Source organism: Nothobranchius furzeri, chromosome 8 (assembly GCF_043380555.1).
Source record: "Nothobranchius furzeri strain GRZ-AD chromosome 8, NfurGRZ-RIMD1, whole genome shotgun sequence".
In the NCBI taxonomy this organism is placed as follows: domain Eukaryota; kingdom Metazoa; phylum Chordata; class Actinopteri; order Cyprinodontiformes; family Nothobranchiidae; genus Nothobranchius; species Nothobranchius furzeri.
Window position 1 is genome coordinate 39,120,960 of NC_091748.1, and position 14,863 is coordinate 39,135,822.

Consider the following 14,863-nt stretch of genomic DNA (forward strand, 5'->3'; position numbering starts at 1 on the left):
TTTGTCATTAAAATACATTAGTTTGAGATGGTGAGAGAGTGAGTTATACAAACAAGTGCAGTGATGTTTAGATAAGAGGTTAAAATGTAAAAACAGGTGATTTAGTGATGAAAAGAAAAACAAGGAATTTTCCATTGTGTCTGGTGAGGGATGCTGCTTCTGGCACTTCATCACATGTTATTAAAGGTTCAGTTCACGCCCTTTTACAACGCTACGGGTCGCGTTCAGGTGCGCCTCGGAAATTAGGGCTCTGAATGTCCCATTGAAACATCTGAATCAAATGGTTTTCCATCATTAGAAAAGTTTATTTTATGTGTTGATTGTGTTGTTGCCATATTTGCTCGTTTTTTGTTATTTAAGTTGTTTGAGAGCAACTCAAACATATTTTGCTTCATAAAACTTTAATGGCCTATTACCTTTCAAAAGTACAATTTTAAACCAAACAAATTGTGTAAAACTATATGAATAAACAAAGTGAGAACAAAAAGATTTTTTTATAATCTTAAAATATCATAAAAATGAGAAAAGTAATAAATTGTGATTAAAAAATGTAAGAAAGGAGAAAACAAAATAAATAAGAAAGTAGTATCAATGGATCCTGGGAAAGGCGGAATTGGTTGAAAGAGCCGAATGAGGAGAAGGTAGTGAAACGAAGATCACACCAAAACCGGCCTGATCAGGTGAGTCTTCAGCTGCTTTTTAAAGGAGGCCACTGAGTCCACTGATCTCAGGCTCAGGGGGAGAGAGCTCCAGAGTCTGGGGGCCACAGCAGCAAATGATCTGTCACCTGTGGTCTTACCAACATTGTTACAAAATTGGAGAAAACAGAAAATTGTTTTTTTTTTTAAATATTTTAATAGATGCACCAAAACCAACTTAGCTTAATCAACAATCAGTCAGAAAGCAGTTGTTCAAAAATGGATATTTTTCTTTCTTTGATTTGTTGAATTTGCCATAACCAAAAACAATACAATGTCTAACACTTAATGAAAAATCACCAACCTGATTTTTTCATAGGCAGTTTATTTGTTATTAATAACACATAAACAAACAAATACCACTGTTAAAATGGTTCAATGATTCATTCTTACATCTTGTAATTTTCGTGAAAGGATGTTTCACAGAACTTTACACTGAACTAAATGTCCTTCACTGAAAGACAAAAATTAAAAATGACTTTGGATGTTAGTTGTTAACGATTAACCCGTTAAACGAGTCGTACATTGACGTCGACGTTGTTGACGTGTTTTCTTGAAATTTCCTAATTTCCCATGCGTCCGTGAAGGCGTCGCCCCCTGCTTGTTCCAGCAGCGGAACTGCAGTCCGAGCATGGCGCTCTGCTCCGAGAGCTCGGAGTTCCGTTGTCTCCTCTGTCCTCTTCCATGTTAGATTTAACTTTTCTATCGGAAGCTGGTCCGCTTATTCCTTTCGTCGAACGCCTTTGAGGAAATTTTATGTCGGGAAAAGGGCGGGATTTCTGGTCATAAACACTCAAATAACTGGCTAAAATCTTTGGGGTAGGTTGCTAAGTTAACGTTAGCAAGTAGGTAGAAACTGGGAGAAACAAGAGGAGGAGTCGTGTTTCTGGAAGAGGTAAGCTAATGTTTAAAGTCGCCACAAGTGTTTTAAATTAGTTGGCTCCGGTTGAAGCGGTTGTTTTGACGTGCGTGTTTTAAAAAAACTCGTGTAAGTACTAGTTTTTGTTAAAGAGACAGCATTAACGTGAATATGTGATATTTTGAAATATTTAACTACAGGCTTTTAATTTTTAGTCAACATTTGTTGTATAACAGAGCAGACTTTACGCTTTTAAGTCGCACGATAAACAAATGAAATAAAACGTTGTTTTACGTTATTTTGTGTTTACCCGGTGTAACGTTAAGTATTCATGAGCAACGATGATGGATTGTGTTTATTTCCCCTAAAATATATTCATATAACCTTAGGAACAGTTTAAGTTTTAGGTCGCCGGTTAGAATGTGTTCTTTTTCGGTTTAAAAGAAAAATGTGAGTATTTGAGTCCTGCAGCAGCAGCGTGGCTGTTTAAAGGGAACTAGATCACAATTATCAGGTGCAATCATCCTGTAAACTCAATTAGATTAACTCCAGTCCAGTAAACGTCTTAAACAATGAAACATTTCAGGGTTTTTGTTTTGTGGGTGGTAATGATCTGTAACACTGATAGCAGTGACCAGAGATTAACCCGGAAACACCACACCATATGTCATGGCTGCTGTATGGATACTATGACCTATTTTTTTGTGCACAGCTGATAAACTTTCATTCTTTGCTCTTTTTTTTATAGCTGACGAAAATGCCATGGCAATAGGCGAGGAATGGGAGTGACGTGACAGTCTTCTGATCCACTTCTGAACAATAAAACTTCACCACCATGGTTTTGTGAAGGAGGACGCACAAGAGAATGGATGAGTCAGTTTTGTTGGATCTGCTTGAGTGTCCCGTGTGTCTGGAGCGTTTGGATGCCTCTGCGAAGGTTCTGCCCTGTCAGCATACCTTCTGCCGTCGATGTCTTCAGGGCATCTTAGGCTCTCGTGGAGAGCTGCGCTGCCCCGAGTGCCGGACTTTGGTGGAGTGTGCTGTTGATGAACTCCCAAGCAACATCCTCCTGGTGCGCTTGTTGGATGGCATCAAGCAGAGACCTCGAAGGGCCGGCTCGGGGGCTGGAGTGTGTACGAACGGCATGTCTGGAGCTGTGGCCAGAGCACATGGAGGTGGAACCAGGGACCAGGGAACTCCAGGGCCACAGCGTGCCCAGGCTAAGAGCACAGCAGTCCGGGTTAGTAATTTGTGACTAACTTAACAGGCATAACAGAGCTCCAGTATGCCTTTCACGCTGTTGGGGTCAAGCTGAAACAAAACAGAGAAAATCTATGTGGATTAAAAGCAACTTGTTGTCTCTAATCTTTGCTGCAGATTATTGGTTGTCATTGTGATCCTTGTGTCAGCCAGTTGACTAGCAGCCCGACATCACCACGGCCTGAGATTTAGAGCCCTTAATAGTTTAGCCACCAAAGAATTCCTTTTCCTGCCGATGGCGGCCAGGATTTTCCTCGTTACCATTAGCTGCCTTCTAGTTGCTGACCAAGCGATAGTCTCTTCTGCACTAGAGATCTCTGCTTCACAACCTGTGTAGTTCAGGGTGGGACTGCAGTGTGTTTAATCTTCAGAACTAAGAAGTCTTTAAAGAATATTTGGAGGAGTCGTAGATTTGAGAAGTGATTGAATTTTTGAAGTTGTTTCTTTTGCAGGAATATAAAAACGGACGTGAAGCAAAAAGGCACAACGATGTTTGTTTTTGTTTCGTTGTGTGGACGTTTAAATCCAGCTTATTATCCATGTCTTGCATAAGTTCATCTCAAATACCTTTTTGTAGGCTGTCTGTAGAACTTTGCCCAGACTGTTTGTATAAAACTAGCATGCGTAACATGAAAGGCTTTTCTTCTTAAAATGTATGTAAATCATAATGACTTAATGCTTCAGATATCACATTTCTTAAGATTACGAGCTGCAATTATGCTCAAATCACACTTAATGTGAGGGGCGGGGAAATAAAAAGGGCCATGGACCTGTGGGCCCTTCTTGTTCTGGACCCCACCAGAGCGGTAGTGGGTAGATGAAAAGATATCAGGGTCTTGTGCATGAAGACCATTGGAATTTCAAAATGCTGATGATGTGTCTGCCTAGCCATGCAGGTATGAGGATCAGAGACCGTCCTGTAAATTACTACTGGGGGACCTGCCTCATTTGCCAAAGTATCACTTCTAAGGATTCGTGTTCGTTTCAAAGCAACGTTCAGGAACCCCCCCCTTCATGTTTGTGGGAAATGGAGGTTGTCATTATTTCACGTTTCATGTTAGCGTACACATGGAGGGCGTGTACTCTTCTGGGGACACATTGTTAAAAGAAAAGTGTTATTTTTCTTTCATGTCCAGTAAATATTGGGAGTTTTGTGCTGCTGATTAGCCCTCTTGTCTGTTCTGCTGTGTTGGGCGTTCTGTTGATGACGGAGAACAAGAAAAGACGCGGCCGTGCAGGTGTAAAATCTCCAGAACATAAAAGACGGAGATCAAAGCTCTGACAGATCGCCCAGCCTGATCTCTGGTCAGTGCTCTTTAGGGACTGAACGCTCCACCGCTCCTGGGTGACACCCTCAGACCCAGTTCTTTTTTGTTCCCCGTCTGTCCCTTTTTGGGGGGAAGTGAGGGGGGTTATCTTTTAAAGCTTGAGGCTGCTCCTTTGGTACTATTCTACCGTTAAAGCGGAGCTCAACCTCCAACGCTTGTACGACCAGATAATGGCTGGGAGGGCAGAATGGTGGGGACCGGCTGACAGAAGTTCAACAGGGTTTTGTTTCGGGCTCCCTCTGATCCTACAGACCGGCCGACACGTGTAGAAGGGCCAAGAAGGACCTTGTGAATGTGGATGACCACCAGTAACAGAAACGGTAACAGATGGGTGGTAAACGAAGGCACCAAAAGGGACAAATGTTTAGTGAGTAACTTTGCCCAGTCCCTCCTCCCCATCATCTCCGGGACCGCGGAGTGTGTTTGACGCAGCGCTCTGGCATGTTTCGTCTTGAAAGAGAATCAGGAGACATGTCTTTACTGTAGAACTGCAGTTGTGTGTGACTCGCCTCTAGCGGTGTTTTGTTTCATGGATGTTTTGTCTTCCTCTGGCCCTTGTTGACTCATTAAACACACAGCTTGAAAACAGATTGCTCAGAGATATTTCTGCGTGAGAGGGAGATGGCCGTTGGAGCTGTCAGGAAGTCAGAGGTCACAGTTCAGGGGTCACAGCCAGCTGGGGGAATGTTCAGCGAGCTGGAGAGTAGAGTAGATGTCCTTAGTTTTTATTGTAGGTCTCTAGAGAGTTGACCCTGAAGGCCCATCACAAAAGCAGAACATCAGAGGGGCTGTTTTTACTGGAACAGCACAGGTTTAGGAAAACATGCAGCTGCAAATTTCAGAGGACTTGATGTCTTAAGGTGCTAACAACAACACGTTAGCCATGGCCACTCAGACTAGCTGTTAGCTCATCAGTCCTGTAGGACGTAAACTCTATTTCTCCAGGCTGAGGCTATTTAGCAGCCTATCCAAGGGTGAGATTGTAATTATTACTTCTACAGAAACACACTTCTTACGTGCCAAACCGTCCCTTTTAAGTTTTATTTGTTGTTGTTAACCTGCTTTAGTTTTAGTTAAAACTGGTGTTCCAGTCTCGGATGTTGGCTCATGTCTGCCTTTGTGTTCTTAGCTGATGTGTAACAACACACTCTTCTTTTTAACTGTTGGAGGATATTTTAGACCATTGTCTCCTAGCAGAGGCTTTATTTTATCTTTTGTAAGCATCTTTCCATTTGAGAGTCTTCTCTTTCTTACATCCTTTGTTCAAATAATACAGCGTGGTAATTTGACGTTGCTTTCTAGTCAACAACGGAAACTCGAGTTTTCCGTGTCGCTACAGAGGTCATTGTTTTCCATTGCTACTTGTTCTCCTGTACAGAAAACCGTGCTTGTTTTCAGATTCTCATGTGGAGTGATTGTTAAAATTCCTGTGTACCTCCTGTGTCTGAGGTCGATGAGTAATGCTGGCGGTCTTTGATGACATCAGATTGTTGTTGAAGTCTTGATTTTTTTTGCCGTGTCCTGACCTCCGCCTGTATGACAGAGCCCCGTCATTACACCCTCTCACTGGCCACATACTGGCAAACGCACGTACTGCTCTGCACTGGGACTTTTCCATTCCCACTCAACACGCTCACACTTTTCACTTGCCTTCGCCTTCTCTGTCTTTCCCACAGCGGTTTACTAAGGAGCTGCGGCCTTATGGACCGTGCATGCAGGGATTTTGAAGCCACCTGTAATTTTCTCTTATGACCCACTGACACAAGCTCCGTTTTTTTTCTCCCTGGTCTTTCTGCCGTGTTCCTTTTCCCTCCTCGCCATCTAAATCCAGGCTGGAGCCTGTTAAAGGTCTAATGAGATTAGAGTTTATTAGACACCGAGTCGACGCTGCTCCCCATTCTCCTCTTACTGCTGACTTTCATTCTGAGGAAACAGAACACTTCTAGCAACCTTTGTGCATGCACCTCTGCTTACGCTTTTGCATTTTCACACACTTTTCTTGTGCAGATGGTAGCTAGTTCAGCATTAGTTAACCTTTACCCCTCAGTCTTAATGTGATTTATAACTATCAGGATAAGATTAAATGTGTGGTTCTCTGAAAAATTATGTTTAATGATTGTTCCTGATTATAATCAGTCACTCTGAGTTTTTCACGCAAGCTGAACATAAAAATAGTCTCCTACACCTATTTCCTGCAATAGCTTCTGATAGAAAATAGATGATGTAACTCTAAGATTAGAAAAGCCTGACAGATCTATGTCACACTGTCACGTAACATTCATGGACTCACCCATCTTGAGTCATGGTTCAACATCCAGGAAACATCAGAGATTGTCTCGGCTAGTCGAAGCTAACTGTTAGCATTAGCAACTCCACAATATGGCAGAAGCTCCTCCAGGCTTGTGTTATTTATGAAGATAAAACATAAACGTTGCAAAGTAAATGGAGTCAGTGGTGGAGTTGTGTTTCTGTTAGCCAGTCAGAGGTGAGATGTCCAAATATCAGGAAGTAAACCTTTAAATCTAGCCGTCTGAAGCCCTTCTCTGATCTGGTAATCTTCTTGGTGGACCAGGGATTTTTGTACCCAGAGTACAACTTACAAGACTTTAATTCCTACTAGAGACTACTGCAAATGTATTGATTAAACGAGTGAACTACACCTTTAAAGTGTCCTGTCTTTTACTGGACACAAGAGCGGGGACATGGGCGGTTTGTCAGTCTGCTGGTGTAATGCATACAAATAATATTACCTTAAGATTCGTGCCTTCTACATCCACTATCATGCATGTGGCATGTTTTGGAACGGACACGGTGAATAATAATGTGATTAGTTACACTTCTGTACAGTATAGGTTTACTCCAGTGAGTTCAAAAGACCCAGTCATGATTAATGAGCTGTCCTTGTCTCCTCATTGTTGGGTTGCACCACTCTTCGAACAAAACTGTGTGCCTTTCTTTGTCTTTTCAGGCTCTCGAGATTTTCCAGGCCAGACGTAGAGAGGAAAGACTTGTTCCATCTCTTTTTCCCAGACAGAGGGGGATGTTTTGTTTCTTTGAGGAATGCCATGAACAGTTGCAGGTCACTGTTTCTTTTCCAAACGGTGGGCTTGTCTAGTCTCGTTCCCCTTGCCAGCTCATGTTCACCTTCCTCATGAAGTATCAGCAGGTATTGCTGCTGTATGTTCAGCTCTTGGCTGTTAAACCTTAAACAGCAAATGTATTGTGGTCTGTCATCTAAATGAAGGCCTAGACTTGTGCTAATAGACATTTAAGCAGAGATGTTCCTCCTCTGCACCTGAGAGCCTCCAGGCAGACTGCTGCAGTAGTTTTATCTTGTTGCCTGTTGTATACATTTGCTCACCGCTTGGCAGTCATTTTACACCATTAGCCTCTAATCATATTTAACCTTTTTGTATACATTTTATGGGCAAAGAAGTGTTAATGTTTGTTGTTGTTTTTCTTGTTTTTATTTAAGTAATTTTAGCACCGCTTGCTGGGTGGTCCACAAACCAAAGTGCCACATTTGCTAGCAGCCCCCCCACCCCCCCACCCCCTTGTTTCCTCCATTCATGTCACATCTCCTGCCCCATCTCTCAGCATGATCTAGTAAAGAAAGCACCCAAGACCTTCTTATCCAGAGTCCTATCACACCTGTGGGGGCGGACACAAGCTTTTTCGTTTAAGCTTGTTTTGTGTGTGTGTGTGTGTGTGTGTGTGTGTGTGTGTGTGTGTGTGGTCCAGTGGACAAGGCTCCTCTGGAGAATGTTTTCTGGACCAACAACTGTTTGTTTTCACAGCCCACTCTGTGCTTGTTGTCTGTAATAAGTGAAGTTAGATCACTAATGTAGTCCAACTTGGCCCGTGTTTTTAATGTTTCAATGGATTTATCATTTTGAAGCGTTATTAGCAGGTTTTCCCTTATGTGTGGTTACATGGTGTGTCCCCCACCCACCAAGGATTCCTGCGGTTGGCTTTAATACCAGTCTGGACTTTAGTGAGGAGCTTGACCTCTCACCCTGTGTTGTGATTGGTTAGCCTGAATTGGCCATCCATGGACCGTTTGACCGCTGGCATCTTAAGTGTCCAATCCTCGTCCCTAAGGCATAATCGTGTTTTGCTGTGAGTTCTGTTTTCTGTAGTTTGACCTTTGACCCTGAGACTATTACTTTCCTCTTGATGCATCTTCAGCAGCAGTGCCTGCCTCTGGTTCCTTCTGGCAAGGTGAAACCATTTATTTCATCAGAGGTTTTTCTGTATTTGTCCCCTAAAGTTATTCTTTGTGTCCGTGAATGACTCTGCCCTTAACTTCTAAGACATTAGGAATTTGTACTGAGTTCTGTAATGGATGTGAGGGTCGCACAATACAATGGAAAATACTCATTTGGCATATGGCTAAAGACCTTAAAACATCTGTATTATAAAAGACGTTGTTCATGACAACGTTGATAGTGACAATGGCTCAATGTAAATACACCAGGAAGAGTGTGGAAATGAGACCAAACTGAAACAGCTTTCAATGGGGAAACATCTTGATATAACACCAGATAGCTCTAGACTGGAGGACCAGTTTAAACAGACCAAAGAGCCTGTTCCTTAAAGAATGGTCATGCCATAGAATTTATTCATATGTGGATACAGTTTAAGAAATTTTCCTTTCAGTCTGTGTGATAAACCGCATGACAAACCAAATGGAGAGGGAGCCATCGAGCTAGCTTTAGCCTCCTTTTAGATAAGCCATTCAAATCAAAACACACCCGAGGTTACAGAAGATGCTCTGTGGGGTTGCATAACATCACTGAGATAGAAATGACCCCCTTAGACAGTTGATGTCAAAGTGATCTTCGTAAAATTAAATTGCTGTTCAGTGTACTTCATGACTAGCCTAGTGAACTAGACCAAGTTCTTGCTTTGCAAAGTTTGGTCTAGCAACGCTCCATTGGAACCTCAGCAGCTCCTACCAGGACTCTGGCTGGCCAATCACAGCTCTCTAGAGGGGTTTCAAACACATAAAGAGCTGTGATTGGTCCATAATGGTGGGCCAATCATAGTGCTCTATCTGCTTAGTGAACAAATCACAGAGCTTTATCCGCTTTGTGGGCCAATCAGGGCACTCTATATGCCTGGTGGGTGGGATGATGCAACAGAGAGAAACAAGAGGATGTCACATTCATTGTCCAGTGGAATGCAGAGATCATTTGAAAGACAACGGTAGAACCCGCCCCACAACTGAGAGCCGTCGATGGAGCGTGGCCAGACTAGAGCCCCCTTCAGACAGGCCATGAAAAACGGAAATGTTCCGGACTCTGTCCGTAAGACCTTTGTGTCTGAATACAAACATCCGGATAATGTGTTCCGGAATTTATCCGGACGAAGCCCCTAGTAACAGGTCTGGACTTGTTACGGACAAGGTGGCTGCTTCAGACTGGTGAGGTAAAGTTCCGGACAAGAGGGAGGGGGAGGAGGAGGGGACCGGGGGATGCCGTGCGCACCTATATAGCTCGCTGCTGTAGCATGCGGCGAACCACGGCAGCTCGCCTCCTACGGTACCGTCTAGATGCGCGACGGAGCGCTTCACACCGCTTCAGTGATTCCTTTAAACATTGAGCTTCATCATCCAGGTCTCTTATGCGTCTTCGTGTGCGCAGAATTATGCTTAAGCGCCGCCGCCTCGTGATTTTTATCTTGAGAGGCGCTATAGAAATGATGTTTTCTTCTTCTTCTTCTTCTTAACATGAGTCCGATTCTCTCTTCCCCCACCCCCCACCACCACCCCGCCGCCGTCAGACTTCTGGAACTTTTCCCTGCTGTGTGAACGCAGCCGAAAGGACAAGTTCCGGTACAAAAGTGGTGTGTCTGAAAACACAGTTCCGGTTAAAAACCGGATTGAATTGTCCACAAATGTTCCAGAATGTCTGTCTGAAAAGGGCTTAAATAATACATTTATTTAGTCTGTCTTGCCAGGCTACTTCATGACATCTGTTTCCTAAATCACAAACATTTTAAATGAACTTGAATCTAAAACCTTTAACATATTTTGTAATTAGTTATTCATCTGGATAATGAAATTCAAGAGCAAGAAAATATGGCCTTAAAATTTTCATCCAAACTGACATTTTTTTTCTTTATTTAAAACATTCCTGCTTTGTAGCCTCACAGACCAGGGGCCTCATTTACAAAGCTCGCTTACGCACAAAACGGGGTCGGAAAACTGCGTAGGCAACTTTTGGACATGGAGAGCACCTGCAGTGCTGCACCTGCAGTGCTGCACCTGCAGTGCTGCTGCTGAGAAGGTACAATTACAAATTCCTCAGGGTTTCCCCCAGAAAATGAGTTAAGCCTGGCGGCTTTGGGGGGAGGGGGTTGCCCGCTCCGTCCCGCAGCGCTCTTGGAGGGTTGCACACGTTCCGCTGCTGTTTCTCACCAGTATCAGCTGATGGAGGGCTCTAGTTTCGGTGTCAGCGGACACGGTAGAGTCGGGGAGGGGGGTGGGGCATGACGCTTAGCCTGGCGGTTGGCCAAGCAAAGCCTGGCTTATAAGGTGCTGAGGACACCCTGATTCCAGTAGCATTACCACTTGTACCGCTTCATGTGCACACAGAACAAGTACCCCCCCCCCCCCCCCCCCCCCACACACACACACACAGCCCGAAGCGCAGAATACGGAATGCAGAATGAGACAGAATGTCATGCGTCTGTGACAGTGTGAGCGTCCTGTCACTGTGACCCGATTGATCATGCGCCCTGGCTACTCGGCCAACGGAGATGTCCATTTGGCTGACTGGTTGGCGCACGTGACTCTTACTCTGGAGTCTAGGGATCGAAGAATTCACAGCATTGACGGCTTCAGCAACGCTGTGCCACTCCGTGGATTTTCTCTTTGTTTTGCGAAAGCACTTCCTTTCATTTCTCCACCTCACCCACAAGTACCTCAATTTCTGCTTTGGTGAAATTGTGCTTCCTTGGTTCGCGGTCGCCATTGTTAATTAAGTCAAAGGGGGACAACTTGATAGTTTCATTTTCTTTTGATCAACAAGAAACTTTATTTCTGCCAAATTGTCAGTTTTCCTGAGCAGACAGTTCAAATGGGAGTCTGTAATCTGTATTTTATTTGGAATGTGGTGCAACACAATCTTGAAGATTAGGCCTCTGGAAGCTTGTGTTCTCAGTTACTTCCCATGAGTGGGGTCTTTTCTGCTGACAGGGTCTGATTAATTATCGAAGGGAACTTGAAAAGGAGAAAGCAGACAAAAACTCTGGATGGTTTGGCTTTTAGCCACAATATGCTTTCTGCACTCACATCCTGCTACGAGCAGCAGGATTACATTCACACTGGTATCTCTTATTAGTTGCTCTAATTGGAGGCCAATGTTCTTCATGCACACACACACACACACACGCGCACACACACACACACACACACACACACACACACACACACACACACACACACACACACACACCTTGTCCTTCGTGACTTTGGCCTCTTTAAAGGAGGGTAATATTTGTTTAAAATAACTGAGACTTTTATTTCACAAGAGCCCATTACACCGTGCACGCCCACAGCTGGTGTGTGGTTGCAACATAATCAGACAACACGTTGTCAGTTAGACTTCAGACTGTATTTCTGTTTAGTGTTGATGTTGATGATGGCAAAAACAGGCCGCTTCTATGCTCAGTTGCGCTAGGTCACTAACTTGTGCTTCTATTGAATAATGCAGCTGATGCCAGCACACATTTGAAGGTGAAGATTTCAAATTAAACAACTGTTGATAGTCAATCTGCTGAAAACACAGTGTGGCCTGTTTTGACCCTTTACACACCTTATGTGCAGACTAAAGTATGTTTGAGCAGCGCGGGTGCAAAGTCTAATGGCTGACTAGTGGAGTGGTCAAACTGCTTAAACAGGATTGCACCATCAGGTTAGGGACTAGCCCTGCCAGTTTCTGTTTAACATACATTCATGCTAACACATCATCACATGTTGAACAATCTAATTTAAAACTGTAACCCATTAACAGATGTGCTTCCTCAGTCATCAACAAGAAATGAGGAATTAAGCTAATGTAGATGTTGTCTCTTCATATTTTTCTGGGACACTCGGAGGAGAACTAGAGGAAGCTAGCAGTTAGGTGTTACATCTGGACTGAGTCGAGGGCTGACTGGACAAATAGAGTTTCTTAAGAGAGTGAAAAATAGTGTTGCCTCTTGAGTCGTAGAAAAGATGCAGTGTTTGCTCACTGGGGCTTTGCCAAAATCCTGTCAGCTTCCTGCTTTTGTTTGTCCACTGCAGGGACGTCCAAATACCACCCAAATGTTTTTCATTTGTCCAACAGTCTGACAAACAGACCCAATTTAAAATGATACCATCACATGTAACAGCGATTTAACAAACATTAACGTGCTTAGTTGTCCATCTCCATCCCTTCATTTGCAGCTTGTGTAAATGAAAGTCAGTCGTGGCGGTGCAGGTGGCTCGCCCTGAATGACTGAGAAGGACAAAAGACTACAGACACTGCATGCTTTCACAAGCACAGTGGAGACTAATGTGAGGAAATGCTTAGTATTCAGCTCATATTGGCTAGCACTCAATACACACATAATGTGACATTTGTGAGCTGATCCCTTTGTAGCTTGGAAACACATGAACTTTCTATTTGTGACACCTTTAACGGAGGTATTCCAGTTCGTTAATAGTGCCCTGTACATGTAACAAGATTTAACCATCCTTTTAGTGTCAGTGCTGATTAAATTCATACTTTTTAATTTAAATAATTCAGCCAGGGAAGGGATGTCTCAGCTAATTGCAGGACACTAGTTCTCTGTATTTAAATGTTTATCATAGTGATTCAAATTCCCATATTTGCATTTAATAATTCAAGCGTTTAGCCCAGTGTTTTCTCATCTAAATGTCCTAATCTTTTTGTTTTTAGGATGTTAGTGAAGGCCGCCGACCAAATGTGTGTCTCTTCTCTATGGTACTGTTTGGAAAGTTCGGGAAGGCCAGCCGTACTTCCTCTCCATGCCTGGTGTTTTATTTTTGGTTCTTTGATCTCATACAGTTTTTCTGTCCTTGTCTAACTAGCTCTCTGTATTTTGCCTCCTCACATGCCGTGTCCGCTCTGAAATCTGAGTTGGTTCCTGTGAGAGAAGCAGCTAAGCCCGGCATATGAACTGGCAGTGAGTTAAAGGGTTCTGTTCTTTTGGATTTCAGTCCTACAAGCAGACTGATCCCAAGGCCACCCAGAACCAGCGTTTACCCCTCACCAGAGGCCAGCCAGGTACAGATGGCAGCTCCTACGTGTAGGGTTGGACAAAAATGTGCTAGTTCATGTGCAAGTGGTTTTGTCTAATTGCATTTTCACAGTAGAACTCACACTCACACCCAGACACACAAGAGCTTCACGAACACCACATGCGTGACACATCCACAATGCGTGCATATTATGCTCTCTCATAAATCCTTCCTTCTTTCCTGTTAAAACGCTTTCCCTCCGATGACTAATCTGAAACCTACGGGTTACTCTGCACACACAAACCTCCTGATTGTATTTTCACATGTTAAATGTTTTCATTAAGCCCCCCAACCACCATCGTTTGCACATAAAAATAGGAATTCGGATGTTGTTCCCTGTTTTGCAAGTAGAGGCTGGGACCTGTGTCTGAACCTCAGAGAGGAAGACTTCTATTGTCGTCTAGCACCCACATTAACATGAGCCCTCGGGGAACAGAAGCTAACAGTCGAGGTCATGGACTGGTCCCTCCTGGGATTTGCATTTAGATATTTTTACTTCCAGTAAATTAGTATAAGGCTAACTGGCATGCACCTCTGCTGACCTAGCAACATGGAAGAGCATGAAGAAGAACAGGAGGAGTTTCCAAGGCTTTTGAAAACTTCCTGTTCCTTCTCACATGCGATTCAGGCTCCCATCTGGCATCCAGACTGCTGGGAGTGTTTTCATGCCTGTAGACCAATGTGTGGGACCTCATTTGGTATGTGTAAGGAGGGAAACAAACAATCCCAGTGAGTGTTAAACATTAAAGCTCTGACAAGCACAAATGTTTTATAGTCTTTTTGTCGACTTACAAAATATAAATCAAGCCAGTAAACGTTCCCACAACATTATGACGGCGTGGAATTTACACTTTGTTGATTGCGGTCCAAAGTGTACTAAGCTGTTCGCATCTGTTTTTTAATGTTACTTACAGTTTTGGACTGACCCAGGATTGCATGCCCTTCATTTGCCTTATGTTCACATTTAAAATGACCAAAATGACGTAAATTAACAGTTGATCTACAGAAACCAGCTGTTATGAAATTGATTGTTGCTTTTGCCTGTTGTGTATAATTTACTCACTAAACCATTTGTTTATCTATTTGAATTCTCTTCTAGCTGCACCTGTTTAGAGCTGAATTGGACACATAATCATTTGTTAATGGCTTACCATTGTAGTTTTGTTGAGCATCATTAAAAATTGTGTCAGAAAAAGGTTCTTAACCCTCCCACTGTCTTCATGGGTGACCCCGCAAAGAGAGTTGACCATTGAGCAGGATTGATGGTTTATCCCTTGAGGTCCACGTGGCAGGGGTGAGGAATGAGCACCACCTCACCCCTGCCACGTGGACCTCAAGGGATTAAAAGAAAATCTGAGAATTTTCTAATTTTTAGCTGTTTAGGTTTGAAATCTTAAGATAACTCAGTTTGTCAGGTTTTATCGGG

At 43.4% G+C, this 14,863-nt stretch overlaps 1 protein-coding gene across 2 annotated transcripts in view; it reads left to right on the top strand.

The window, feature by feature from the left end:
* Positions 1–1,367: 1,367 nt before the first annotated feature.
* Positions 1,368–14,863, top strand: part of sh3rf1 (SH3 domain containing ring finger 1) — a 42,671-nt gene continuing 29,175 nt past the window's right edge. The window contains exons 1-2 of one of the 2 annotated variants that reach the window (XM_015975629.3): positions 1,368–1,593; positions 2,306–2,797. In XM_015975629.3, coding sequence (XP_015831115.1) covers positions 2,423–2,797 — 375 coding nt within the window. In that variant the 5' untranslated portion in view covers positions 1,368–1,593; positions 2,306–2,422. Of the gene's footprint in view, positions 1,594–1,624; positions 1,687–2,305; positions 2,798–14,863 lie in introns of those variants that run through there. The other variant, XM_054734871.2, reaches the window with a different exon arrangement.